This window comes from Rattus norvegicus, chromosome 18, assembly GCF_021556685.1.
Source record: "Rattus norvegicus strain SHRSP/BbbUtx chromosome 18, alternate assembly SHRSP_T2T, whole genome shotgun sequence".
NCBI lineage: Eukaryota > Metazoa > Chordata > Mammalia > Rodentia > Muridae > Rattus > Rattus norvegicus.
This window is the reverse complement of record NC_141551.1, coordinates 73,292,439-73,318,755: the sequence shown is the minus strand read 5'-3', so window position 1 is coordinate 73,318,755 and position 26,317 is coordinate 73,292,439. Positions and strand designations below refer to the sequence as shown.

Sequence of the window (26,317 nt, the reverse complement as noted above, 5' to 3'; positions counted from 1 at the left end):
TACATGGTTAGTAACGTCCTTGAACATCTGATCCTCCTGCTCAATTCTCAAGTACAGTGAGGGATCATGGGTGTGCATCTCTCAAGCTTATGTGGTTCTGGGGATCTGGCCTAGAGCTTCATTGGTGCATGCTACGTATTCATCAACCAAGACAGGTTTCCAGAGCAGAGGTCTTTTTTAATCAATCACAAAGTACTTTAGAATCTCATAGTGGACAGCCTTGAATCATCTATCCACGCTGATTGTACCGGTAAGTAGAACAGGATAAGAGCAATTCGCCAGCTGCAGCACAGTCTGGTACACGAGCAGCCCGGGGCCAGCCATGCCTGGCGTTACAGTGTGCTCTCACAAAAGTAACTCATGGAACTCAACGTGAAGTCGCGCTTTTTTTTTTTTGGTTCTTTTTTTTCCGGAGCTGGGGACCGAACCCAGGGCCTTGCGCTTCCTAGGCAAGCGCTCTACCACTGAGCTAAATCCCCAACCCCTGAAGTCGAGCTTTAAATAATAACCTGAGTTAAATTCCCAGGGAAAGGAGGGCACTGACTCCTACAGGCTGCTCTCTGACCTCCACAAGTCCCAGGATACATCTGAGCCCGTCCCACACAAACTAGCACTCAATATGGAACTTTTATTCATGTGATTTCTGTACATCAGGGAGTACAAGAGTAAACCTTTACAAATGGTGCTGATTTTACCACAATAAATGACAAAACCAAAGCAGTGTCTGGTGACAGTGGCAGGGCTTTAAGGTTCAAACCCAGCCAAGAAGTTTGTTACGATTTCCTTCAGCTTTGCATCCGACTGTTCTGAGATTTTCCCATCAGACCTGTTTGGAAATAGAAACAAAAGATTCAATGACTTCTGCAAACGGCAAGGCTAACCTACAGGTAACTTAAACTCTCCTCACAGGGTAGGCAGTTCACACCTGTGCGCACGTGTGAGCCTGAGGCAGGACTGCCAGGTACTGAGACCACACCAGGCTGTGCCAAGAGCAGGCAGGGTAGTACGCAGCCAGACGGGATTCCAACCCAACCCCACCCCCGGGGTAAGAGAGACTACGCTAAAGCTGCCGTAGACAATAAAGGCCACCAACCCATCTTTACCTGATATTGCCCAAGAGGCTCTGGTGCTGGCTCACAACATGAGACAAGAAAGCACTCTCGAACTTTGTGATCTTACTGGGCTCCAGTTTATCAAGATAACCCCGGACGCCTGCATAGATGACAGCCACCTGTTCTTCAATAGCCATGGGAGCTGAAAACAGACAAATTAGCAAACGAATCGCTTTAATGCCATTTTACAAAATCACGGACTTTTCCCTTCTAATACCAAGCAAGTTCTATGGACCGCACCTTTTGCCACTCTGAACCTATAATCCCACTTACCACTCTTCCCATTCTCCCCTGCAAAAACCCTAAGTGTAACCTTTGGATACAGCCTGTAAGCACTGCTTATAACCTGGCAGTGTCACACAGTATTTGTGGTATAATTTGCTGGTTATATTTTTTAGCTAAGATAAAAACATGCTAATATCCTAATATTAGCAGATATTAATAAATCTGCTAAATTCCACATTCATACAACATGAAGATGCATTAAATATTCTTGGCTTCTGGTTACTCATTTCAACACTACATTCAAATGGTGGTGAGGCCTACGTTAGTGCTACAACACAGACCCTAAAGTACAGCAGGAACCTGACCAAATGAAAAGAACTCACAGTACTGTCCTTGCTTTAGCAGCTCGGTCAGGCGCACGCCACGGCTCAAGAGCTGCTGAGTGGCAGCATCCAGATCAGAACCAAACTGGGCAAAAGCAGCGACCTCCCGGTACTGGGCCAACTCCAGCTTCATGGTGCCTGCCACCTGAGCACACGGGTTAGCATTACCACTCGCTGTCACATGGCAGTATAAAGCCCCGGTCACACACACTCAAGATTGTAAGCTAGTGACTAACTCCTCTGTGCCAAAGAGAACTCACCTGCTTCATGGCTCTGGTCTGGGCGGCAGATCCGACACGGGACACAGACAAGCCCACATTAATGGCAGGGCGGATGCCTTTATAGAACAATTCTGTTTCCAAGAAGATCTGCAATGCAAGTACACAGACTTTGGTAAGCTTAATCTTTCTCCCAAACTTAAGTCACTGTGCCAAAAATTGAAACCCAAAACTGCTAAGTGACCTTTCAGAAATACATGAATCCCAGCACTTAGGTAGGAGGACCACTGTACATTCAAAGCTAGTCTCAGCTCCATGCAATTCCTGGCCAGTCTAGACCATACCAAGTCCTATTCTACAACAAGGTAGAATACAATTTCTCAAATATGCCTTAAAGTTATCTGGGGCTAGAAAAGAATGAGTATATATGAACCAAAAGATGTCTGACCGGGCAGGGAGGACACACGCTTTTAATCTTAACACTTAGGAGGCTAAAGCAGGAAGGCTGAAGGTTAAAGCCATTCTCAGCTACACAGACAGTAAGACTAACCAATGACCCTGGAAGTGGAGTTACAGGTGGTTATGAGCAGTCAAATGGGTGCTGTGATTCAAACCCAGGTCCTCTACCAGAGCAGCAAGTGCTCTTAGCCGCTGAGGCATCTCTAGAGACCCTATTCTCTTTACTTTCTGTTTATAGTATTCCATAAAAGAGTAAAGACAATTTACAAATAAGTTTATCCTTATTAGTCAGTACCTTAGAATAACCAGCCGTTTTTACACTAATTTTAGTCAACCCAATACCTGTCCATCGGTGATGGAAATAACGTTTGTTGGAATGTAGGCGGACACATCACCAGCCTGTGTTTCAATGACTGGTAAGGCAGTCAAAGAGCCACCACCAAAGGAATCGTTCATCTTGGCTGCTCTCTCCAGCAGGCGAGAGTGTAGGTAAAACACATCACCGGGATAGGCCTCTCGACCCGGGGGTCGGCGGAGCAGCAGAGACATCTGGCGGTAAGCAACAGCCTGTGGTACACAATGCGGTGAAATTCATCTGTTAAACAAGCTGCATGTGTTAACTTCCACTACAATGCAAACAAACGGGTTGTAAGAGACATCCCCTGACCTGCTTGGATAAGTCGTCATAGATGATCAGAGCGTGCTTGCCATTATCTCGGAAATACTCTCCCATGGAGCAGCCGGAGTAAGGAGCCAAGTACTGAAGCGGGGCAGCATCAGAGGCAGTGGCTGACACCACAATGGTGTACTTCATGGCATCTGAGGAGAAAAGGGGTCACAGTCACAAAGCTGTCAAAACTTTTGACAACTTTTGTCAAAACCTAAAAAGTGTACGACAAAAAACTGTCTGCCACCCTCATTTATAAATAAACTGAGAGGGGTCTCGGGGGCAATGGAGCTTCCTACATAAGCCTGAAAGCAGCTCAAGCCCTGGGACCCACTTAGAAGTGAAAGGAGAATGGAGCTGGTAGAGACAGCCTAACAAAGTCAATGTCCTAGGTTTGATCCCGACACCAAATGAACGAGAACGATGAGCTTTGTCCTTATAATCCCAGGAGGTGGAGACAGAGGGGCCAACGTCCCAGGTTATCCTTGGCTGTGTGACAAGTTCAATGCCAACCAGGGACGGATGAGACCCTACACCCCTCCTCACACCCTGGGAAGTAACTCAAGCCAGGCACAACCCTCCAGCCCCTCCCAACCAGGAAGTAGAAGGGAGAGACTGGTAAAGGTCAGCCAGACCTGCACGAGACCCCATTTTAAAACCTCAAATCCAGGGTCCAGTTCCCTGGAGAGTATCAGCCTTGGTTACGCAGAGGCTGTTCCAAGATGATCTACAGAGAGGCCACGGGCCCAGCGCTCTCCAGTACCTGCGTCTGTCAGTCTCTTCACCAACTGAGCAACGGTGGACCGTTTCTGACCAATAGCAACGTAGATGCAGTACAGTTTCTTCTTCTCGTCAGTCCCATCATTGAAACGCTTCTGGTTGATGATTGTGTCAATAGCAATCGAGGTTTTCCTTTAGGAGAGGCAAAAATGTCACTAGATGCAGGATTTTCAGGCACAATTGAGCTCCCGTCTGCTACTGCCCCATTACAGCCAAAGCATTCACCATCCCAAAAGAAAACATAATCCACGTTAGTTAGAACTTTTAACAGGTGTTGAGTCATTACCCGGTCTGTCTGTCTCCAATAATCAGCTCACGCTGACCTCGGCCAATCGGCACCAGGCTATCCACAGCCTTGATGCCCGTCTGCATTGGTTCCCGCACAGAGATTCGGGGGATAATTCCAGGGGCTTTCAGGCCCACTCGTCTGCGAATCTTGGAACCAACTGGACCCTATAAAAATATTAAGCATTAAAAATAAATAAGAGGAACCCTCAAAGTGATTAGCTGTGACGTCCACCACACGAGCATCTAGTAAGCAGGGACCCACCTTCCCATCAATGGCATTTCCCAGGGCATCAACTACACGGCCCAACAGTTCATCGCCAACTGGAACGTCCACGATGGCTCCTGTTCTCTTCACGATATCACCTTCTTTAATTAGCTTGTCATTCCCAAACACGACAACTCCAACATTGTCGGGTTCCAAGTTCAGGGACATACCCTGCACGAAAGGATAAACAACACTGAGGTAGGAGGGGCTCTTCTCCCACGTTCCCGTAAAGAACAGCATCACAGGGCAGACGAGCACAGCTCCCCATCTGCCTGCTTCCGTTCCTGGTTAAGACTTCAGGAACTCGCTAAGAGCGGGTGCTTGACCCGAGGTGATCACAGGTAGGAAGGGACCCTCTGGAAGGTGTCCTGACCTCCACACTGCACACTGGAGTGCTGTCCCCAACCTCCCACAATGCACTGGCAGAACTACTCACAGCTACATACTGCCTCTTCACCTGTCAGTAATGATTCTATTCTTTCTTTTCTTTTCCTTTTCTAAATTATTTATTTACATTCCAAATGTTGCCCTCCTCCTTGGGTCCCCCCTCCAACAGTTCTTCACCACCATTCCCCTGAGAGTGCTCCCCTACCCCTTTCCATCCCCCTTCCCTAGAGCATCAAGTCTCAACAGGATTGGGCAGACTATTCTTACTGGGAAAAGAATATAGTTGATATAACCAAACACTTTTGCAAAAAGGGTCTCCACAGCTACAAAGGAACGGATAGGAACTCATTGAAATTTATGGGATGTTTACTAAACTTCATCAGTATACATGAGGGAAGGGAGGCTATGGGACCCAGCTTAAGCAAACTCTTTCTAGCTTGTTCTCTTTACAAGGTATTAATAGGGAGAAATGAGGCAAACTGAGACTTAATATGTTTATAATTCTTGACAGGCTCTGAATCACTAAAGGAGAGACCAAAGCCACAGATCCTAAAATAACAAAACATTACTTTATAATTTACCTTTAAGCCGGAAGAAAACTCTACCATCTCCTCAGCTTGAACGTTCCTCAGTCCATGCACTCGGGCAATACCATCACCAATGCTTAAGACACGGCCAGTCTCTTCAAGGTCAACAGAAGTATCAGCTCCAAGGATCCGCTCCTCGAGAATGGAGGACATCTCGGCAGTGCCTGAGAGAGGACAACTCAATTTAAACAATCTGGTCCAAACAGCTTCTCGAAAACCCGTTCCCCAACAATCAGTTTCATGATAATAATCAAAATCATCCTAAAACATAAAATAAATTCTGTTTAAGAAGTTGGGGATCTTGTAGTGGGAGAGATGGATCAGGAGTTAAGTGTTCGCTGCTCTTGCAGAGGATCTGGACGCAGTTCCTATCACCCACAGAACAGCTCACAACTGTGTAACTCCAGTTCCGGGGAATCTGAAACCCATGTGGGCACAGACAAGCAGGCACATGCATACACTCATACACATACGTAAAAACAAATCGTTTTTTTTTTTATGTTGCTCATATACCTATCAGCCCAACCTTCATCCCCAAGACCCACATGGTAGGTAGAACAGGCTCCCCCAATGCCCCCCTCTGATCTCAACAAATGCCTTGAGGCATGCATCCAGCTGTCTCTTCCCCTTAATAAAATGTAACATAGCCAGCAGCTTGTGAATGGCTCAGAGCCATCTGCAAGCCTGCTAAACAGAGCCCCAAGGCCCACAAGGTAGGAAGAGCTGGCTCCTGAAGGAAGGTTGTTCTCTAACCTCCACATGTACGCCATGGCTCAGACACATGTGCTTGCTTAATAAACAAATGCAAAAATAAACACAACAAAAAGTTATAAAATGTCCCCTTTCAAGAACCTAAGTACTAGTGCCAATATTACTACATAAATACACTATGTATACATTCAAGCGTTATTTTAAAATTCCTAGCACATAGACAGGCACACTGCTCAGTAGTATTTGCCAATAAAGCCCTAGGTTCCATCCCTAGCACCTCTAGGAGGAAAAGCCCTCCAGCACATCTCCATAGAAACTCCCCACCAGTGTCCAGTGTCAGGCTCCTCACTTCCCTACTGTCACCTCCAGGTGTAACAGATACTACTGTCTTTGAAAAAGCCAATCAGGAAAAAATTGTTCATTTTCTCATGCTTTTCGCATGAGGCTTAAAAGAAAAACCACAGATGAGAGAGGGTGCCTACTGCATTCTTTTCATTGAAAAGAAATCATCAGAAACCATACCGCTTAACTAAAGTATAATTTCATTAAACAAAAAGAATCTACCAACACAAAGCATTTTAAATGGGACACTGTGGTAAAACAGCAATAAAGCCACTTAAGTTTCTGTAACAACATTTTGCAAAGGAGAAACATTTGGGGGTAAGCTCCCCACTTAAAAATTGACTTACCAGTCTTCTGAAGTCGAGTGTTAGAGGCATGGAGATTTCTTGTACCAACAAAAGATGACCCCAAGGCATTTTTGGAGACCTAGTACAAAAACATTCTTTAACCAATCAGATTCTTTAGAAAGCTCCCCTCATACCTAAGCTATACTCTTGAATGCACGTGTTAAGTACACACACGCACACACTCACAGCCTGAGTATGGTGGTACACGCCTGTAATCCTAGCATTCGGGAGGCAAAGGCAGGAGGATTGCCTGTAATTCCAAGGCTGGCTGATTTTCACAGGAAGTTCCAGGCCAGCCAGAACTGCACAGAAAGACCCTGTCTCAAAATCAACAAAACAGGTGGCAAGACCTCCACAAAGGAGAGGCTTAACGATGGACTCATGCTGATCAGACTGTAAATGTTGCTAGAAAGCTGATGACTTAATTACACAGGAAAGAATGCATCTATTATACAGACTATAAGAAGCTTATTGTGAAATAACAATTGTTAAAAATCTTTCCCTTAAAGACATCTAGGTAATACTATTTTGATGTTATTTTTCAACTGAGTTGTGGAAATCTCAGTAAGATAACTACTGAATGGGGTGGGGCTCAATGTAGTTCCAATTTTTCTTTTTTTAAAAGGTAAATAAATACTAGGTGAGTAAATTAATGCTGTGATGAAATTAGAAAAATGAGACAAAATTTTAATTATCTTGAACAAATCTAGCAGCAAAGTGGAACCCAGGACCCTGTAAATTTTTCTACTTGCAATGCTGGGACTGGCCACTTTGAACTCAGAATGGGCTAGCTTTTAATAGGAATCAATGCAAATCTTTCCTTAAAATGCCTTTTTCTTTTTTTCTAACAGAAAACTAAGATGTTACCAACTAGTGTTTTGTTAGGGAAGCAGCATGAAAGTATATTTGGCCTTTTAAATTCGGACTGCCTTTATAATGAAAATGTATTTATATAGGACTTAGAAGGCCATCCCGTTTTCTTAAGGGTTAGTCTCACCGTCATGGGAGATCATTAGTGGGGGGCATTGACCTCATGAGGTGGACAACTCAAGGACAAAATCGTTTAAAGTGTCAGCCACCAGGTTTTGTGCCTAATCTAATCCATTTACAAAAACTCCACTGTTGACGGTATGAACCACATGAACTGCTTCTGCACCTCGCGATGTTTTCGCGACCTTTCCCGTATACAGCACCAAGTGAGTGACCATCCAACAATTGAAGGGTCACTTTCATTTATTCCTTTCCCTTGAAACGACCTCCGAGCAGAGGTGAAATGCTCCGGCCTGTTGACCTTCATACAATGTCAGACTCTCCTCCTGCAGAAGGCTGCTGACAGCTCCTTTGACCTTCAGCGGAGCCAGACCCCAGGAACAAGCCACAGGGCAGGCCAGACAAGCAGTGCACAAACCCTGACATTCACCCTTAGCCCCGCCCTCACCCCAAGATCGAAACCTTCCTAAAGCCCCTTTGCCCGCAACGCCGAGGTCACGGATCCACGCCCCACAGCGCACCGAAGGCCTGCAAAAGAGCCCCTTTGCCGTCCGCGCTGCCTGGCAGCCACGGTGCAAGATGGCGCCGTCCGCCCCAGTCCTGCACTGCACCGCGCTCCGATCCGCAGAGACCTGAGCCGCTCCCACGCCAGCCTGCCTAGGCCCCGGCGCTCACCAGTCCCGCCCGTCGAGGGAGGGCACGGGCCACGGCCGCGGCGATGCGCACGGACAGCATCCTTGCAGCTTCTTGGAGAGATCTTCTGCAGCCGCAGCCTCCGGACGACTGGCACAAAATGGCCGAGCGCGAAGGAAGGTCAAGGCAGCCGGCCCACCTGACCCGGAAGTACCGCCCTTCTCCAGCTCCTCCGGATGCAAATCTTTTTTTTTTTTTTTAAGATATGGGCCTCTTTTTTTTAACAACTTTTTTTTTTTTTTTTTTTTTAAAGTTTAGGACTAAAAATGAACGAATCAATTGTTTCCAGCCTCCTCCTTGGCACTTATCATTTTAATTTTTGGTCTCTTTGAATCGACCTTGTGGTTGTTGCCCGGGAGATCACGTGAGTTGCAGAACCAGAGGGGAAGCGTCCTAGAACTGAACTTCATCCCACCTAGGGCGAACTGCATAGATGAAGAGCAGTCCGGGTCGGGGAAACTCTTGCACAGTGTACCCACCCAGAGGGTTTTAGTCCTCAGATCCTGAGAACATTCTGAGATTATTGAAACTGTTTATTATTATTAGTGTGTGTGCTGTGTATGTGTATGTGCCAAGGCATGCTTGTGGAGCCCAGAGAGCAGTCCTCTCCTTACACCGTATGTAGATCCTGAGAAACAGACTCAGGTCAAGCATGGAGTGCAAGCGCTTTACCCACTGGTCATCTTGTTGGCCCCCATTTGGGTTTTTAATAAATATCCAATTTTTTTTTAATTAAAAGGTTTTATTTTATTATGTACTTGGGTGTTTTGTTTGCATGTATGTCTGTGCACCACGGGTCCTCTAGTGCTCGTAACCTTTGATCCATCTTTGCAGCCCAAATACCGAAATCTTATAAGTGATTTGATAGCACAAATGAAAGGATTGAAGGTCTTTAAAGTTCAATCTAGGGCTGGAAGAATCCCGTGTAAATTAAACAGGCTCGAAAATTCTAACCATCACAAGGAGTGATTGACAACCCTGCAGAGAATGATCCAAAATCAAAAAGCACCACTCTGGATTCAGATAAGGCTCAAATGGTGTTCTGCCCACAACTACTTCTGTGACCCTGGGGATTCTGCGAGGCTTTCTCTTTTGGAGTACAACGGAGATGATTCATTCTCTCTCTCTCTCTTTCTCTCTCTGAAACACACACACACACCCCGAGTAAACGCAATAAGAATTAAAATCACTATTGGTGTTAATAACTTTTTTGTTTGCGTATTTGTTTTGGTTTGTTGTTGTTGCTGCTTGTGAATTTGTTTGGTTGGTTTTGAGATAAGGACCCGCCTTGTGGTCCTTGCCTGGAACACAGGTCGACCCTCTAGCTCTAGCCTTCTGAATACTGGGATTACAGGTCTGAGCCATCATATCTGGCTAAGGAGGCATTCTTAAAGCTGTTATTGTAAGCACCCCTTCTGACGTTCATTTTCCTCTAAATAAACAGTGATGTGACAGACATAGCGACTGACTCCCAAGCAGCCTGCTGTTGGTCTCCTTCAGGCTGCACTGACTGCTTTGAATGAAAGGACTAACCGTCCAAAAACTGCCATCCTGACTACCCTCTCAGCACCATCAATCTTGGTGAAAAGAAAAACTACGCAACAGACACCTGTGTTGGTAGACACTTGTAATCCCCACGCTTGGGAGCTGGAAGTAAAGAGAAGAGGGGTAGGTCATCCTTGACTACATGGCGAGTTTCCAGGCTGAGTAATGTGCAGCTGGTCAGCTAGAGAGTAGCCAGGACAGAAAGAAAAGGGCAGCAGCTGGAGAAAGATTTATACGAGAACTGTAACACAGGGATAAGGGTGAATCCCTGTACCCAAGGCCTCTGACACCCTGCTCCCACCTGCCTACTGTTACTGTTTGCGGCTGCCAAGCTGCATTCTGGGATTGCATCAGCTTCTCTGAACATTTACTTTTTAGGCATGCTTGATATGAGGTATGTTTGAAACTGAATAAGGAAATGCTAGATACACGGACCGTCAGTCCAAGCATTTGGGAGGTGGAAGGAAACAGGAATATCAAGAGTTTACAGTTATCTTCAGCTTCATGGTAAGTTGGAGGCCAGCCTGAGATAGGTAAGAGATGAGGGGGATGGGGGGAGAAGGCTCAATAGGTAATCTGCTTGACATGTAAGTAAATGGTCCAAGTTTGCTTCCCACTACCCATGTGGTACACAATTTAATTCCAGTATTGAGAAAGCAAGGGCAGGCAGGTTCCTAGGGCTCACTGGCCAACCAGCCAAATTGGCCAGCTCTAGGTCCTGGTGAGAGACCTTGACTCAAAAAATATGGTAGGCATCGCCTGAGGAATGATAACTGTCTTAGTCAGGGTTTTACTGCTATGAACAGACACTGTGACCAAGGCAAGTCTCACAAAGGACACTTAATTGGGGCTGGCTTTCAGGTTCAGTCCAATATCATCAAGGCAGGAACATGGCAGCATCCAGGCAGGCATGGTGCAGGAGGAGCTGAGAGTTCTACATCTTCATCTGAAGGCTGCTAGCAGAATGCTGACTTCCAGGCAGCTAAGATGAGGGTCTCAAAGCCCACACCTACAGTGACACACCTACTCCAACAGGGCCACACTTTCTAATAGTGGCACTCCCCGGGCCGAACATATACAAACCATCATACTAACTGAAGCTGTGGTGGTTTGAATAGGTTTAGCCCCCCCCCCCCCATAGATTCACATTTTGAATGCATGGCCCACAGGGAGTGGCACTATTAAGGTGTGGCCTTGTTCAAGTGGATGTGACTTTATTGGAGGAAACGTGTCACTGTGAGGAAGGACTTTGAGGTCTCCAGTGCCTAAGCTCCACCCAGTGTGGAATCAGAGCCTCCTCCAGGCTGCCTGCAGAAGACAGCCTCCTCCTGCCTACCTTCAGATCAAGAAGTAAAAGTCTCCTCCACCACCATGTCTGCCTGCACGCTGCCAAGCTTCCTGCCGTGATAATAATGGACTAAACCTCTGAAACTTTAAGCCCCAAGTAAATGTTTTCCTTCATAAGAGTTCCCTTGGTCATGTGTCTCTTCATAGCAAGCAAAGTCCGGTTAAGACATTGACCTTTGGCCTCCATTCGCCCATGAGCAGGACCTGCACATACCCACTTGAGTGCTTACACAAAGGATAAGGAAGGTAGCTCAGTGGTAGAATGCTTGCCGGCCACCCACAAGGCCCTCTGTTCGGTCTCCAGCACTGAAAAGAAAACACATAAGGATGTCACAAGACACAGTGCTGGGCTGCTAGACATGCCTATTCTATTGACTTGTTGGTTGTCTTGTTTTGTTTCATGGTGTTGCTGGGGACTGAACCCAGGGTCTCTGGTATCTTTGACAAGTACTCACTGCCCTCCACCTCCAACCCCCCTCTTCTATTGAAAACCAGGATCATGCTTACGTCGCTCAGGCCAGCCTCGACAGATCTCGAGTCTTCTCTTTTATTTTGAGACAGTTGTTTAGCTGTGTAGCCCAGGCTCACTTCAAACCCACAATCCTCCTTTCTTAGCCTTCACTAATTACAGGCTTGTGCCACTAGGCCCAGTGACGTCATCGTTTAAATGTGCATGCCTCCAATTGAGGAAATGATATCTTGTCACAACCACAATGTCATGTAAAGTCACGAAGTTGAAGAGAAGATCCTTCCTTGGGCTCTCCGCTTCGCTAGTCCCGTAGTATATTATAGGTGCTTCCATGAGGCCTAGGGAGAGAGACTCCCAAGTGGAGGCAGACACGAGGGTCAAGTTGAGGTCTACTACGCCATCTGAGCCAAGTCATTTAGCCGTTTAGTCTGTGCGAGTCATTGGGAAAACAGTATGGTCGCCAATCTTAGAGGATTTATAACAATAAAACAAACATATAAGAGCATAGCAAATTAGGCATCGGTGTATAAACATAAAGAATTTCTCATACCATTAAAGGTAGAATCCTGGGCTGGAGAGATGGCTCAGCGGTTAAGAGCACTGGCTGCTCTTCCACAGGTCCCGAGTTCAATTCCCAGCCACCACATGGTGGCTCACAACCATCTGTAATGGGATCCAGTGCCCTCCTCTGGTGTGTCTGAAGACAGAGATGGTGTACTCACAGAAATGAAATAAATTAAAATAATTTTTTAAAAGCGACCATATTTTAAAAAAAAAACCAGAGTGCTAGAGGAAAGACAGAATTTTAGAGATGGCAAGAATTGAATTAGAAGAAAGGCTCAGTAGCAGAGACAGCCCAACAGAGAGATGCTGTTAATCATCTTTATTTTTATTTTTTGAGGCAGGGTCTCATTATGCAACCTGTTAACCACTTAGGTCATATTCCTCAGATGCTGAGTGTGGCCATGTAAAGCCTGTAACACCAGCATGACAGGAGGCGACGGGAGGAAGTGGTGAAATGCCAGAGGTTCAAAGTCGTTCTCTGATGCATAGCAGCTTTGAGGCCAGCTTGGGCTCCCTGAGAAACCCCAGTCCCCAGTCAGTAAAGGAGGAGGGCTGGGGAGATGGCTCACCAGGTGAAGGTGCTTGCTTTCAAGGCTTCATCTCAAGTTTGATTCCAGGGATCCAACATGGTGGAAGGAGAGAATCTACTCCTGAAAGTTGTGCTTTGACACCCCAAACACAGACACAAAATTTAAAATGTAACAAAAACTCAATAAATCTTGGGCTGGAGAGATGATGGCTCAGTGGTTAAGAGCACTCACTGAGGGGTTGGGGATTTAGCTCAGTGGTAGAGCGCTTGCCTAGGAAGCGCAAGGCCCTGGGTTCGGTCCCCAGCTCCGGAAAAAAAGAACCAAAAAAAAAAAAAAAAGCACTCACTGACTGTTCTTCCAGAGGTCCTGAGTTCAATTCCCAGCAACCACACGGTGGCTCACAACCATCTGTAATGGGATCTGATGCCTTCTTTTAGTGTGTGTCGGAAGACAGCTACAGTGTACTTATATATAATAAATATAAATCTTCAAAATATTAATAAATCTTAAGGACATTTAAATCCTTGATAGCAGAAACTAATATTAAGATTGCTGTATCACCTAAGCCAGGGTAGAATAAAATTAATTTTGTTTGCTTTTGAGATAGAGTCTTATATCCTGGTTGGCCTCCAAATTGTAGTTGAAGATGGCTTTAAATTCCTGGTCATCCAGACTCTACCTCCCAAATGCTGGAATTACAAATGTGTGCTACCAAATACAGTAAATCCCCTGCCACGACTTCCTGAATTTCAGGCAAGCATCTACCAATTCTTAGAATCCCAACTCCTGAGAGTTTTTGAGTGTGTTTGTTTCAAACACTCTTGACGCTATACCTCAAAATGAAATAGAATGTACAGTGTCACTATATATAACGGAGGCTGGCCTTGAGCTCTTGGCAATCCTCCTGTCTCAGTTTTCCTAGTGCTGGTATTACAGGCATGTGCCACCATGTCCAGAAAAGAAATGATTAGATTTATGCAATCGGTGTGGAAGCCGCACTATCTGCTGACTAAAACCAGGTATTTTTTAAGACAACTTGATTCAAGCGAGATTATAAGAAATAAAAAATAGGGGTTGGGGATTTAGCTCAGCGGTAGAGCGCTTGCCTAGCGAGCCCTGGGTTCGGTCCCCAGCTCCGGAAAAAAAGAAAAAAAAAGAAATAAAAAATAACTTGTTTCTAGCAGCGCTTCTCATCTTGATGATTATAACACAGAGGACTGGGAGCCAGGGATGTGGCAAAGCCAGGCTTGCAGAGCAGGAGGAACCTTTTGTCAGCCCTATCTTAGGATTTATTGGCTTGGACTCAATAAAAACCACAACTCCCAGAATACCCGGTCCTGGGGGCGTGCCCAACGGTGAGGGGGCGGGGCCTGGAACCTGGGGCGTTCCCCGGGAGGTTTTGAGAGAGTGAGGTGGCGGGAGCGGCGGCTATGGCGGCGCTGGAGGAGAAAGCATCACAGGTGACATCTGGAGCTGGGTCGGGACCCCACTTAGCTCTCTGGGAGCCACGCATCTGCTGGTCACCCACTGCGGCTGTTTTTTGTCCCGATTCCACGGTGCGGTCGTGACCGAGGCCCATTGCAGGCCCGGACTCCCCTGTGGAGACCATGCCCGCCCTTTCCCGGTTCTCCCAGCCGCTCTATGGAGCTCCTCGCTTCAGGCTGGCGGATTCCGAGCACACACCCACCTTGCAGCCCAACCTTGACCTTTCGCTGCTGCTTCAGTAATAGAATGTAAACACTTAAGCTGCAACCCAACCTCGGGAGTGTCCCATCACGGCTGGGGTTTAGGGTGTGTTGGAGACCACTAGCTTTTCAGACCGTGCACAGAACTATCCCATCTCTCAACTTTCACATTCACTTGTTAAGATCTGCCAAGTGAGGCAGGGTTTTTTTTTTTTTTTAAGATTTATTCATTTATTATATATAAGTACTGTAGCTGTCTTCAGACACACCAGAAGAGGGCATCGGATCTCTTTACAGATGGTTGTGAGCCACCATGTGCTTGCTGGGAATTGAATTCAGGACCTCTGGAAGAGTAGTTGAGTGCTCTTAACCACTGAGCCATCTCTCCAGCCCGAGGCAGGTTTTTTTTTGTTTGTTTGTTTGTTTGTTTTGTTTTGTTTTTGGTAGTTGTTGGTTGGTTGGTTTTTACTAGGGCTGCGTTTGCAGCATTGGGAAAGAATGATATACTCTTTGATAATGTCGATTTTTCATTTGCTTACTCACTTGTTGACAAGTCAGGACGTGAAGTAGGACATCCAGAATCGTCACAGAAAACGTTTAGTTTGCTGTAGAGCGCTTGCTCCTTTGTAAGATCGCCTTATGCCCTTATAACAAGGCTTACCTTTTAATGGTTAGGTCGCTGAGTGGTTGAAAAAGATATTTGGAGACCATCCCATTCCACAATATGAGATGAACGCACGGACGACAGAAATTTTATATCACCTTTCAGAACGCAACAGGGTCCGGGACAGGGACGTCAACCTGGTAATAGAGGACTTAAGACAGAAAGCGAGTGAATATGAGTCGGAAGGTGAGTTAAGTCTACAGCTTTGGAAGGGGTCGTAGAGGTAACTAGATTTTGTGCAGGGTTAGTATAGGCTACTTATATTGATTATTTTATTTTTTTAGACAAATTGGCTTCTGCTCTGTTATACTAACTTCAAAATGAGAAATTTCACCATACTATATGTCTTCTTAAAACAACGACTCCTAAGAGATAGTTACATTTGCATGGGTGGGGGTTGGGGGAGGGATGGCTTTTAATCCCAGCACTTTAGAGCAGAGATAGGAGGAAATCTGTGAGTTCAAGGTCAGCCTGGGCTGAACAGTAAGGTACCCCCTCAAAAGAAATAACACAAAAGCTTCTTACCCGAACACAAAGGGTTCTAGCATTTCTTTCCCTTACATTGCTTTCAGGACAGCTGAGGTGGCAGCCATGATGTGTGAGACGGCACAAACCACCATGGTGGAATGGCTTTAACATGTTCCACTAGGCCAGGCAAGGGGGTGCAAGTCTGTAATCCCAGCATTCAGAAAGTAGAAGCAGGAGACTGCAGTGTCAGCTCGGGTCACATAGCAGAACTGTCTCAAAAAGGTCCCTCCCCCTCTCCCTCAGCCCTGTTTTTGTTGGTCACTTGTGTCGTGAAGGAGTAAAGGGTGGGAACGGCAGCTCATCTGGGACGCCCCTTCTTTGCAAGCCCTCCCACTGTAGGGTTCTCTCTCTGTAATAAGTTTATGCTCATTCTGTTTAAACAAAACAAAACAAACAAAAAACCCACAACTTTTGAGGATGACAGCACACCAAACAGGAAGTGACATCTATTTGCCATATGCTTAACCAAATGGAGACACTTGGTACATACAATTTTTAAGTTGATTCATTTTATGTGCGAGGGTTTTTGCCAGCAGCTAGGTATGTATACCCTGTGAAGGGCTGGTGTTCACATGGGTCTGAAGAGGGTGTTGGATCTTCTGGCGCTGGAGGTAAGTGTGATTGTGAGCCACCAAGCGGCTCCTGGGAGGTGCACCTGGGTCCTCTGCAGGAGCAAGTGCTCTAGCTGGACACAGTGACACCCACCCTTAATCTCAACACTGGGGAAGCTGAGACAGGTGCATCTCTGTGAGTTCAGGTCTAGCCTGGTCTGGATAGAGAGTTCCAGGGCAACCAGGGCTTCCTACAGAGGCCTTGTTTCAAAAACATCAAAAAACCTGAACATCTCTCCAGACCCTATATGGTGCTTTGAATATACTGAAGTTATATTTAATTCACGTATATACTTTTTCTATAGTCTTTAGATTAGCCCTAACTGTGTTTGGCGTGCCTTGTTTTGTTTTGTTTGCGTAACCTTGGCTATCCTGGAACTAGCTCTGTAGACGGTGCTGGCCTCTAACTCACAGTGATCCCCCTGCCTCTGCCTCACAAGTGCTGGAGTTAAAGGTGTGAGCCACCAATGCCTGCACACCATCTTAATGGTTTAGAATACTCCCACAATGGGAGCAAGGCAATGCCATACGACAAGAACCTCCCATGTTTCCTCCATATATATATATGGAACTATAAGAATATTTCGGGACTATTTTATTCATTTTCAGATTTTATTTCTTGTGTATGGGTGTTTGGCCTGCATGTCTGTCATGTGCTTGCAGTTCCCTCAGAGGCCAAAAGAGGGCATCGTATCCCTTGGGGCTGGAGCTACAGAATTTAGCTTCTGGGAATGCATCAGGAATCAAACCCAGATCCTCTGGAAGAGCAGCCAGTGCTTTTAACCACGAAGCCATCTCTCCAGCATGCATATGCATGCATGCATGCATATATATACATATACATACATACATATATATATGCATGACTATTTTTATAGAATATTTTTTAAAAGATTTATTCATTTTTTAATTTTACATGAAGTGTGTATGCGCCCGAGTTTATGAATTTGTGCCACGTGCATGCAGAAGCCTCCAGAGATCAGAAGAGGGCACTGGTGCCCTAGGACCCGGGACTGCATGATGATAGAGGCAGTTGTAAGCTGTGGATGCAAGGACCCGAGCCCAGGTCCTCTACAGGAGCAGTAAATGTCCTTCTCTGCTGAGCCTTCTCTCCAGCTCCCGTGTAATGTCTCCTGTTACTCCTTCACAGTGTCTTACATATAAACAACGTATTTAATCATCTCTATCCTGTTACCCCTTTCACCCCCACACATCTCCCAGATCCCTATCGTTAAACTTTTTCTTTTTCTTTTTCCTTTTTTTTTTTTTTTTTTTTTTGGAGCTGGGGACCGAACCCAGGGCCTCGCACTTGCTAGGCAAGCGCTCTACCGCTGAACTAAATCCCCAACCCCCTCGTTAAACTTTTATTACGTTTTATTTGTGTGTGCATGCGTGCACACATGTGCTCACTCATATACCACACGTTTAAAACGAGGTTTATTTTATGGATGTGGTGGCATGCATCCCCAGGACCAGCACTCAGGAGACAGGAGCAGGCAGAACTCTGTGAGTTCAAGGCCATTGTGTTCTACATAGTGAATTCTAGATTAACCAGGCTTCACAGTGAGACCGTTTTTTTGTTTGTTTGTTTTGTTTTGCTTTAATCTACTCTTTTGATGTGTGAGTGCATGTGGAAGTCAGGACAACTTGTAGGAGTCGCTCTGTGTTCGACCGTGTGGGTCCTGGGGACTGAACAAGTTGGTTCCCAACACTCCCGCTGGATGCTTCCCGCCTGCCTCTTCACTCAGCTGCAGTGGATGCAGTGCCTCTGGTCTCCATGCCCATACACAAACCTCCATAGACATAATTATAGATTCATTATTTTCTTTTCAAGATCGGGTTTCTCTGTGTAGCCATAGCTGTCTTGGAACTCCCTAGCCTTGAAATCAGAGGTCCACACCTGCCTCTGCTTCTGGAGTTCTGGGATTAAAAGGCTTGCACCACCATGCCTGGCTCCAAATAAGTCTCAAATAATCAAACTATAATAAAAGCTTAAAAAAAACAAAAAGAAGAAGACATCTGAGACACCATGAAATTCCTTTATCATTTCAGCCAAACGTCTTGAAGACTTTCTCATGGAGAGTGTGAATTTTTCCCCTGCCAATCTGTCAAACACTGGTTCCCGGTTTCTGAATGCATTGGTGGACAGTGCAATTGCCCTGGAAATAAAAGATACGTCACTAGCAAGGTAACTATTGTAATGGCTTTGGTCTGTGTTCCCATGAGAGACTATTCTGCATGACCTTGACCTAAAAATCTTTTGGTTCTTACAGTAAATCTGCATAAAAGACTAGCAATGAATACAAGAATGCATGAGTAGTTTGGTTGGTTGGTTGGTTGGTTGGTTGGTTTTTGTTGTTTATTGCTGGTTTGTGTGTCTGTGTGCTCAATTCTAGTCAGCTCAGCAGTACTATGGGTGTGTGGCCATGGGCTATAAGAGAGCTCACCGTGAATAGCAGACGTCAGAAAGATGGAACCAGGAAGTAGTGTTCGTTGTTTCTGCGTGAGTTCCTGCCCTGACTTCTGTCAGTGATGTATGGCGACACTGCAAGAAAGTGAAATAAACACTTTCCTCTGTAGCCTTTGGTCTTGGTGCTCACCGGAGCGCGAGGAAGCAAACTAAACCAGCTGGAGACTGGTTGTGTGGGTGTGCACGTACAACAAGTCACAGAGGCGGAAGATCAGAAGGTCAGGGTTATCATCCTCAGCCCCTTAGCCGGTTGGAGGCCAGTTCGGACTGTGTGAGAACACATCCCCAAGAAGCAACAGGGGCAGTAGCAAGTTAAATGATCTCATGGTAAAGTTTGATCACAGAAACACTGAATGAATCAAGGACCCTTGTTGTTTGAGGTAGACATTTCACCTCAGAGGAAACTGAAGCCAAGGGAGGGAAGGTTAACTAACTTCTTCAGAGTTGGGGTCCCTAAGCAAATCTGACTCCAAAGTCCCTGTTACTGCAGCTTACCACGGTCAGAAGGGTATGCGCACGCATGTTGTGCATAACTGCCAGGACAAAGTGTGGGAACTACACAGTGCGTGAAGAGTAATCGTAAGAACCTGTAGACTAGGCTGTGTCAGCAGGGTAGATACCAAGGACAACTGTGTAGGGATATATCCTGTCCTAGGGGAGCAGAGATGACTAGGGAGGTAGACATGGCCTTCAAAGACAGTTTGAACTTTAGTCAAATTCGAGAGAGGGGCAATGGTGAGAATGTCACCATGGTAACAGCTGCACTGTAAGACTGAAGATGCTACACCTGCAAGCACAGGCAGAACCTCACCTGAGTTTGGGAGCTTTTTATTGTTTGATTTTTAGGGTTTCTGTTTGTGTGTTTGTTTTTATTTTGTTAAAATAGTGTCTCACCATGTATCCCTGGTTGGCGTGGAAGTCACTATTCACTGTGTGAACTCTCGGATCTGCCTGCCTCTGCCTCCTAGTCCTGGGAATAAAGGTGTTCCTTTCCACACCCAGCCTTACCTAAGCTTTGAAGGGAAAATGGGCGTTTTGTCTGCTGAAGGGCGTTTCAGGCCAGGGGCACACAGGTGACAATTGCATATATGAATGGTCGGAGCAGCAGGGTTGTGGAAACCGTAGAGACGATCGCGTCCATGGAGACCGTGTCCTCCACTCCTCAGTGTGACTATGCTCCTCTTTCAGTTTTATCCCCGCAGTGAACGATTTGACTTCTGACCTTTTTCGTACCAAATCCAAAAGTGAAGAAATCAAGCTTGAACTGGGGAAACTTGAAAAGAATCTGACGGCAACGTTGGTGTTAGAAAAATGTCTCCGAGAGTGAGTTGAAGTGTTGGCAGTTTTGAACTATAAAGAGCTTAGCGGGACATTGACAAGTGGGGTGTGGTGGCGCCGGCCCATAATGCCATCTACTGGAAGACTGGGGCAGCAGCCCAAGCCCAGGGCTGCCTGAGCGACTCAGGAGGTGCCCAGCTGCTTACTCCCCCGTTCATCACCCTCATACTGATTCCTGCAGTATTAAAAATACAGAGATTAATAATTTTCCAAAATTTTAACCCACAAACTACCACCGGAAGTCCGTATTTTGGTATACCTTTTTAGTACAGCTTTAATGTCTCTGTTCAATGCTGTGAGCCTCTAGATTCTTCTTGCCCCAGAGATTAGAGCCAGTGGTTAGCATTTATTGTAAATGCAGAATAACTTGGTGACATACAAATATATTAAAAAAATAATGAACATGCTCATGGACACTTTATCATGTCCCATATAGTAGAGAGGTCTTCATGACCTTGTTTCAAATTGGCTTTAGGGTGTAATAAATCACTTTTGTGAATAGCAGTTTTAGCTTGTCCAAGAATAAGTGCTACAGGTTGAAATTAATGTTAATTTATGTTCATTGAGAAAAGTCTCGCGTGGCAGCATGGGGGGAAATGCACTGTAGCTGGATGTAAAACTCGTGACGTTGTCATAGCAAGCTCTTAGGCTGTCTATACCGGCTAAGCCGGACTGAAATCCCAAGAGAGGGAGCTGAGTTCCTTGTGTTTTAAATAATCATTTACTGAGAAGTCGTACACGCTTTAATCCTATTTTTGAAGAGACCTCAAGAAAGCAGATGTGCACCTGTCTGCAGAAAGGGCCAAAGCCGAGGGCCGCCTCCAGAACATGGACTTCCTGAAAGCCAAGGCGGCGGAGTTCCGGTTTGGGATCCGAGCTGCAGAGGTATGAAGGCCTGCGTGGGGCCGCCCGGGACCTCTGTCTCCACTGTAGGAAGCATTCTCAGCCCTTTCCGTAGATGAGGAAACTGAGGGAAGACCTGCCACTTGCCCAAGTTTATTTAACTCGTGAGCAGCAGCTCCACGGTCGGAGTTGGGCATGGAAACCCTATTCCAGCACCATCTTCTCCCTACATCCGCCCGTAGAAAGGATTCGCATTTAACGTAAACTAGCTTAGACGCATGCGTGCTTTTTCATTTGTGATCCGTAGCTCTTCTTTACATGTTGAAAAACATTCACGATGGTTACCTTCCAAACGATCTTTCAGCGGAGCTCTTTTTCCTCACGTTGTAGGAGCAACTTTCATCCAGAGGCATGGACGCGTCCCTGTCTCATCGGTCACTAGTGGCACTTTCAGACGTAAGCTTCCTGTCTTCCTGTCTTCTGCTTTGTGACAGAATACCACAGGTTGGATCGTTTATGAGCGGTCAAATAGGATTTATTTGGTTTGTGATTCTGAAGACTGAAATGTCTAAGCTCCATGGGCCACATCTGCTGAGGGCCCTCAGCTGTGTTCTCTGATGCGCAGTGGCCATGCAGGCCCCAGGGTCAGGGAGGTGGCTCAGTTGTCAGTGCTTACCTGAAGTTGGGTCCCTACACCCGTATATAAGCTGGGCGTGGCTACACATGCCAGTAACCGGCACTGGGGAATGAGAGGGCAAGAGACGGGCGGTTCCTGCTTCATCAGTCCCTTCCGCCCTCCCTGTAGAAAACGAGCTACAGAGGAGCTACAGAGAAGCTCTGTAACTTGCCGCAGTTTACATAAAGCAGCTTCAGGCTCTCGTAAGGCATTGAATCCCTTATACTTGGCGCTCATCTTCCCCCAACTTCTGAGCATAGAGGGGATTCAGGTAACACGATGCGCTTGGTCACTCCCAGGCCAGGTAGTCTAGCCTGTCAGTGAGTTCCAAGTTTAGTGAAGGATACTGTCTCAGAAAACTAGGTGTCACATGACCGAGGAGGACGCCCAGCATCAACCTCCTGCCTCTACACAGCGCACAACTTGGAGGAGTAGGCTTTCTCTTTCTACCATGCTGGACCTGGGAATCCAACGTAGTTAGATGCTCAACAATTAAGGGCACTGGCTGCTCTCCTCAGGGACTAGGGTTCAATTCCCAAAGCCACACTTTCTCCTGCTTCTGTGGGCACCAAGTATACATATGGCTTGCAGTCATATATGCAGGCCTAACACTCATACACACAAAATAAATTAAAAAAGAAAAACAGGCTAGAGAGATGGCGCCGTGGCTAAGACACTTGTGCTCCTGCAGAGGACGCGGGTTTCCTCTTAGCACCAACATGGTGGTCCACGACCATCTGTAACAGAGGTCTGGGATTCAGTACCCTACTCTGCCTCCACAGGCGCACAGAAAAGTTAAAAAAAAAAAAAGCAAACAAAACAGTAGAACCCTATACCATAAAATAAAACACAGTAAAACAAAAAACAAACAAACAGACAAATCCAGGTTCACCAGACTTGGCCGCAAGTACCTTTGTCCCTGACCATCTTGCTAGTCTCATAGTCCTACACTAAATGAGTAGGACTATACGGTTCTTATTTTAAACATTTTGGAAAAGGAGTGATCCTTTTGAAGTTCTTGGATTCTTTTTTTAGGATTTATTTATTTTATGTATGAGTGCTCTATCTGCATGTACACCTGCAGGCCAGGAGAGGGCATCAGAACTCATTACAGATGGTTATGAGCCACCATGTGGTTGTTGGGAACTCAGGACCTCTGGAAGAGCAGTCAGTGCTCTTAACCACTGAGCCATCTCTCCAGCCCAGTTTTTTATTCTTTATTTAAAACACCTGTGGGTTGACAAGTGTCGCTCAGTGACAGATTGCTTGCCGACCTTTAGGAAGCCATAGACTCCATCATTAGCGCCACAAATAACTACCTTTATTTACTATTAAAAATTGACTAAGTAATGTTTTATTGCATCTCATTTCAGTAATGAGCACTGGTTAGTTGTTTTGTGGATATTTCTGTTACCGTATAACTCTCTCTGCATTTCCAGAAACTTTCGGAATTAAAACAGCAGACTATCCCTCTGAAGAAGAAATTGGAGTCCTATTTAGATCTAATGCCGGTAATTGTTGCTATGGTTTCTTGGAGTCATGTTTTCTAACTTTCCTCTAAAGACACTAAGCTATCAAAATAGTGGGTTTGTGTGTTCAAGGATTTAAAACCCATGGCCGAATTGACAGTGGTGACTCACACTTGTTACTTGAGTACTTGGGAGACCGAGGCAGAAGGATCGCTGCATTCTAGGGCAGCTCAGGATACAGAGTGGAATAGAGGAAATAAAGAGAGTGGCAGTCTTAGCATGGTAGCCCACATCTGTAACCACAGCTCTTGAACTCAAGACCAGTTCGGGCTACATAGTGAGACCCTGTCTTGTTATGTTTATGTATTTGTTTTGGGTGTGGGTGCTGTAGTACACTCGGAGGCTTGCAGAGCAAGTTTCAGGACAGCCAAGGCTACACAGGGAAATCCTATCTTGGAAAAAAAGATCTAACTCTAAGGCAGTTTTTTAATTAGTGCTTGATGGGGGAGGCACCAGCCCATGTGGGTTTGTGGTTTGGGTTCTGTAAGAAACAGGCTGAGCAAGGCAGTGAGCCGCACTCCTTCATAGTCTCTGCCTCCTGGCTCCTGCCCTGTTTGGGTTCCTGTGCTGACTTCCTCAGATGATAAACAGTCCTATGAGTTCCTGTGATGACTTCCTCAGATGATAAACAGCCCTGTGGAAGTGTAAAGCAAGCAGACCCTCCTCCCCGACGTGACTGTGGTCATAGTGTTTCATCACAGCGAGAGAAACCCAAAGTACAACAAGGCTGCAGTTGCAAAGCCTCAGCTATCGTGGCCTCTTCCTCCTGAGGTTCCGGAGCCTCCCTCAATAGCCCCAGCAGATCCGAACAAGAGCTGGTGTGAGGCTTCCCATAAACCGTGACACTTTCCTCGTTTGTTTTTCTTTATCAGAATCCATCTCTTGCTCAGGTGAAAATTGAAGAGGCAAAGAGAGAATTAGTAAGTACTTGTCATTTTTCTTACTTCATTTTTCCCTTTTAAATTAGCAGTTACCAAATTGAGATAATAAGATTTCTAAGCTGTGTTGAGTGATGAAGTCCAACTGCTTGGGGGTACACACTGTCTGAAACAACAACAACAAACAAACAAAAAGTTAGATATAACGATAAATAAGAACAAACAGAGAAGCATACAGTAGGCCAAGCAGGATTCGTTCAAGTTTGAGGCTAGCTGAGGCTGCATATCGAGATTCTTTCAAAACTACACATAAACAAAACTACACACGTGAACATGTGCACATACACACACACAAGAACTGGCAGTGTAGCTCAGCAGTGGAGAGGGCTTGCCTAACATCCATACGTTCCTCAGACACACATGCATACATACATGTACATACAACACACACACACACACATACTCACACACACACACACGTTCCTCAGTTTGGTTCCAAGTATCACAAAAAATAAACAAATAAATAAAATGTTTGCCTTAATGCTTTCTTCCTACTTCTCTCATTTTACTATCAGTAGAAGTAGGAGTGTCTTTCATGTCTTTGTTTATGGCTCATTTTCTTCCTCCAGGATGCCATCGAGGCTGAACTCACAAAGAAAGTAGATATGATGGAGCTGTGAGGACGCCAAGTAGATGCCTCTCCTGAGAAGGAGATGACAGTTCTTAGAGACAATAATGTCTTTATTGGTAAAATAACAGGGCTTGGTTCTGCATTTACATTTTGTGGCCTGAATACAGTTTTCCTATGAAAAGGCACTTTCTTTCTGTTACCTGCTACTTCCTGCACACCTCGCAGTTAAGAATCTTCCCGAAAGCGGGTAGGGGCTGGGGCAACGGCTCTGCATTTTAGAGCACTTTTTGCTCTTGCTGAAGACCTGGGTTCTATTCTCAGCGCCCATATGGTGAGGCTTGAAAACACCTATGACTAGTGCCACACACACACCCTCCTCTAGCATCTGCAAGCGCCAGGCACACATGTGGCACACAGACGTACGTACAGGCAGAATACTCACATGCATAAACACTTTTTAATTGAGAAAAAGGAATCCGTCAGCAGCTCCGTTAGGTGGCCGACGTGACAGTACTGCAGACGCACAATCTAGGCCAGTAGACAGTTTGTGTGGCTCCAGTTTGTCTACCTCCTTCTCTTGGGCTCACGGGCCTGTCTCCCAACGTTAATACGTTATCTCGTGAAAAAAGCAGCCTTTAAGCCAGTGGCAGCAAGAGAAATAATAAAGCAAGCATATGGTGCTAAATTTATATTTCATGCCTTCTATTAGGATAACCCAAAGAAATCAAAGAAGACCAATATAAAAATTTAAATAAAGATACTGAACTGGGAGTCTAACTCGGTTGATTGAAGCTCCGTGTTCCATCTCCAGCCCAGCGTGGTACACGCGTCTGTGTTGGGTTTTGTCAACTTGACACAAGCTGGAGTCTTTCCTTTATCACTTCGCTCTGAAGGCAGTTCTGTAGGGCATTTTCAGAATTCATGGTGATGTGAGAGGGCCCTTGCCACTGTGGGTCGTGCCACCCCTGGCCACGCGGTGCTGGGTTGTATGAGAATGCAAGGTGAGCCAGCTGGTAAGCAGCCTTTCTCCATGCTCCGCTTCAGCCTCTGCCTACAACTTCCTCCTTAGTCCTGCCCTCACGTCCCTCAGCGATGGACTGCAAGCTTCAGTGGACGCATGAGCTAGGCCTCTCAGAGTGTCAGCACCAGTTGAGCCATGGGCAGACTGCAAGGTTCAGCCGAATCGGCCCAAGCCGGAGCGTACCTGTTTTGGGATGATGGTAAGCGCATTTGTAGCGCCCACCTGAGAGGGTGCCTGATGAGTGCTCGGCTGAGTACCTAGGAGAAGACTGTTGAGCTCCTGCCTGCTGTCCGCACTTAACTCGTGCAGAATCACTCTACTCCACCTGTAAACGGAAAGGACATCCAGACTACAGTTTCCTCTCCCCAGTGAGACCCCAACGCCATCCCAAATCTGATCCCAAAATTCCAAGCACGATAAGTACAGAGAAATGACACATAAAAAGAAAAGGCTACTGGGACCATCCGGAGTATATAGTTTATCTGATAGTTGATTTTCAAAGGTTATAGTGGGGACAAAAGTCAGGAGCGATGA

At 45.9% G+C, this 26,317-nt stretch overlaps 2 protein-coding genes across 2 annotated transcripts; one reads left to right on the top strand and one right to left on the bottom strand.

Annotated features, from left to right (window-relative positions):
* Window positions 1-608: 608 nt before the first annotated feature.
* Atp5f1a (ATP synthase F1 subunit alpha) lies at window positions 609-8,545 on the bottom strand. The gene is made up of 12 exons (NM_023093.1): window positions 8,437-8,545; window positions 6,772-6,850; window positions 5,366-5,535; window positions 4,395-4,568; window positions 4,131-4,297; window positions 3,828-3,976; window positions 3,065-3,216; window positions 2,740-2,964; window positions 1,981-2,088; window positions 1,721-1,865; window positions 1,104-1,254; window positions 609-826 (listed from the first exon to the last, which is right to left on the bottom strand). The coding sequence occupies exons 1-12, from the start codon at window positions 8,494-8,496 to the stop codon at window positions 745-747; spliced, it is 1,662 nt and encodes a 553-aa protein (NP_075581.1). The 5' UTR covers window positions 8,497-8,545; the 3' UTR covers window positions 609-744.
* Window positions 8,546-14,324: 5,779 nt separating this feature from the next.
* Haus1 (HAUS augmin-like complex, subunit 1) lies at window positions 14,325-25,533 on the top strand. The gene is made up of 9 exons (NM_138864.2): window positions 14,325-14,369; window positions 15,270-15,444; window positions 18,450-18,585; window positions 20,056-20,190; window positions 20,967-21,090; window positions 21,439-21,504; window positions 23,164-23,235; window positions 24,126-24,173; window positions 24,761-25,533. Exons 1-9 carry the CDS (start codon window positions 14,340-14,342, stop codon window positions 24,809-24,811), a joined length of 837 nt encoding a protein of 278 aa, NP_620219.2. The 5' UTR covers window positions 14,325-14,339; the 3' UTR covers window positions 24,812-25,533.
* Window positions 25,534-26,317: the final 784 nt, after the last annotated feature.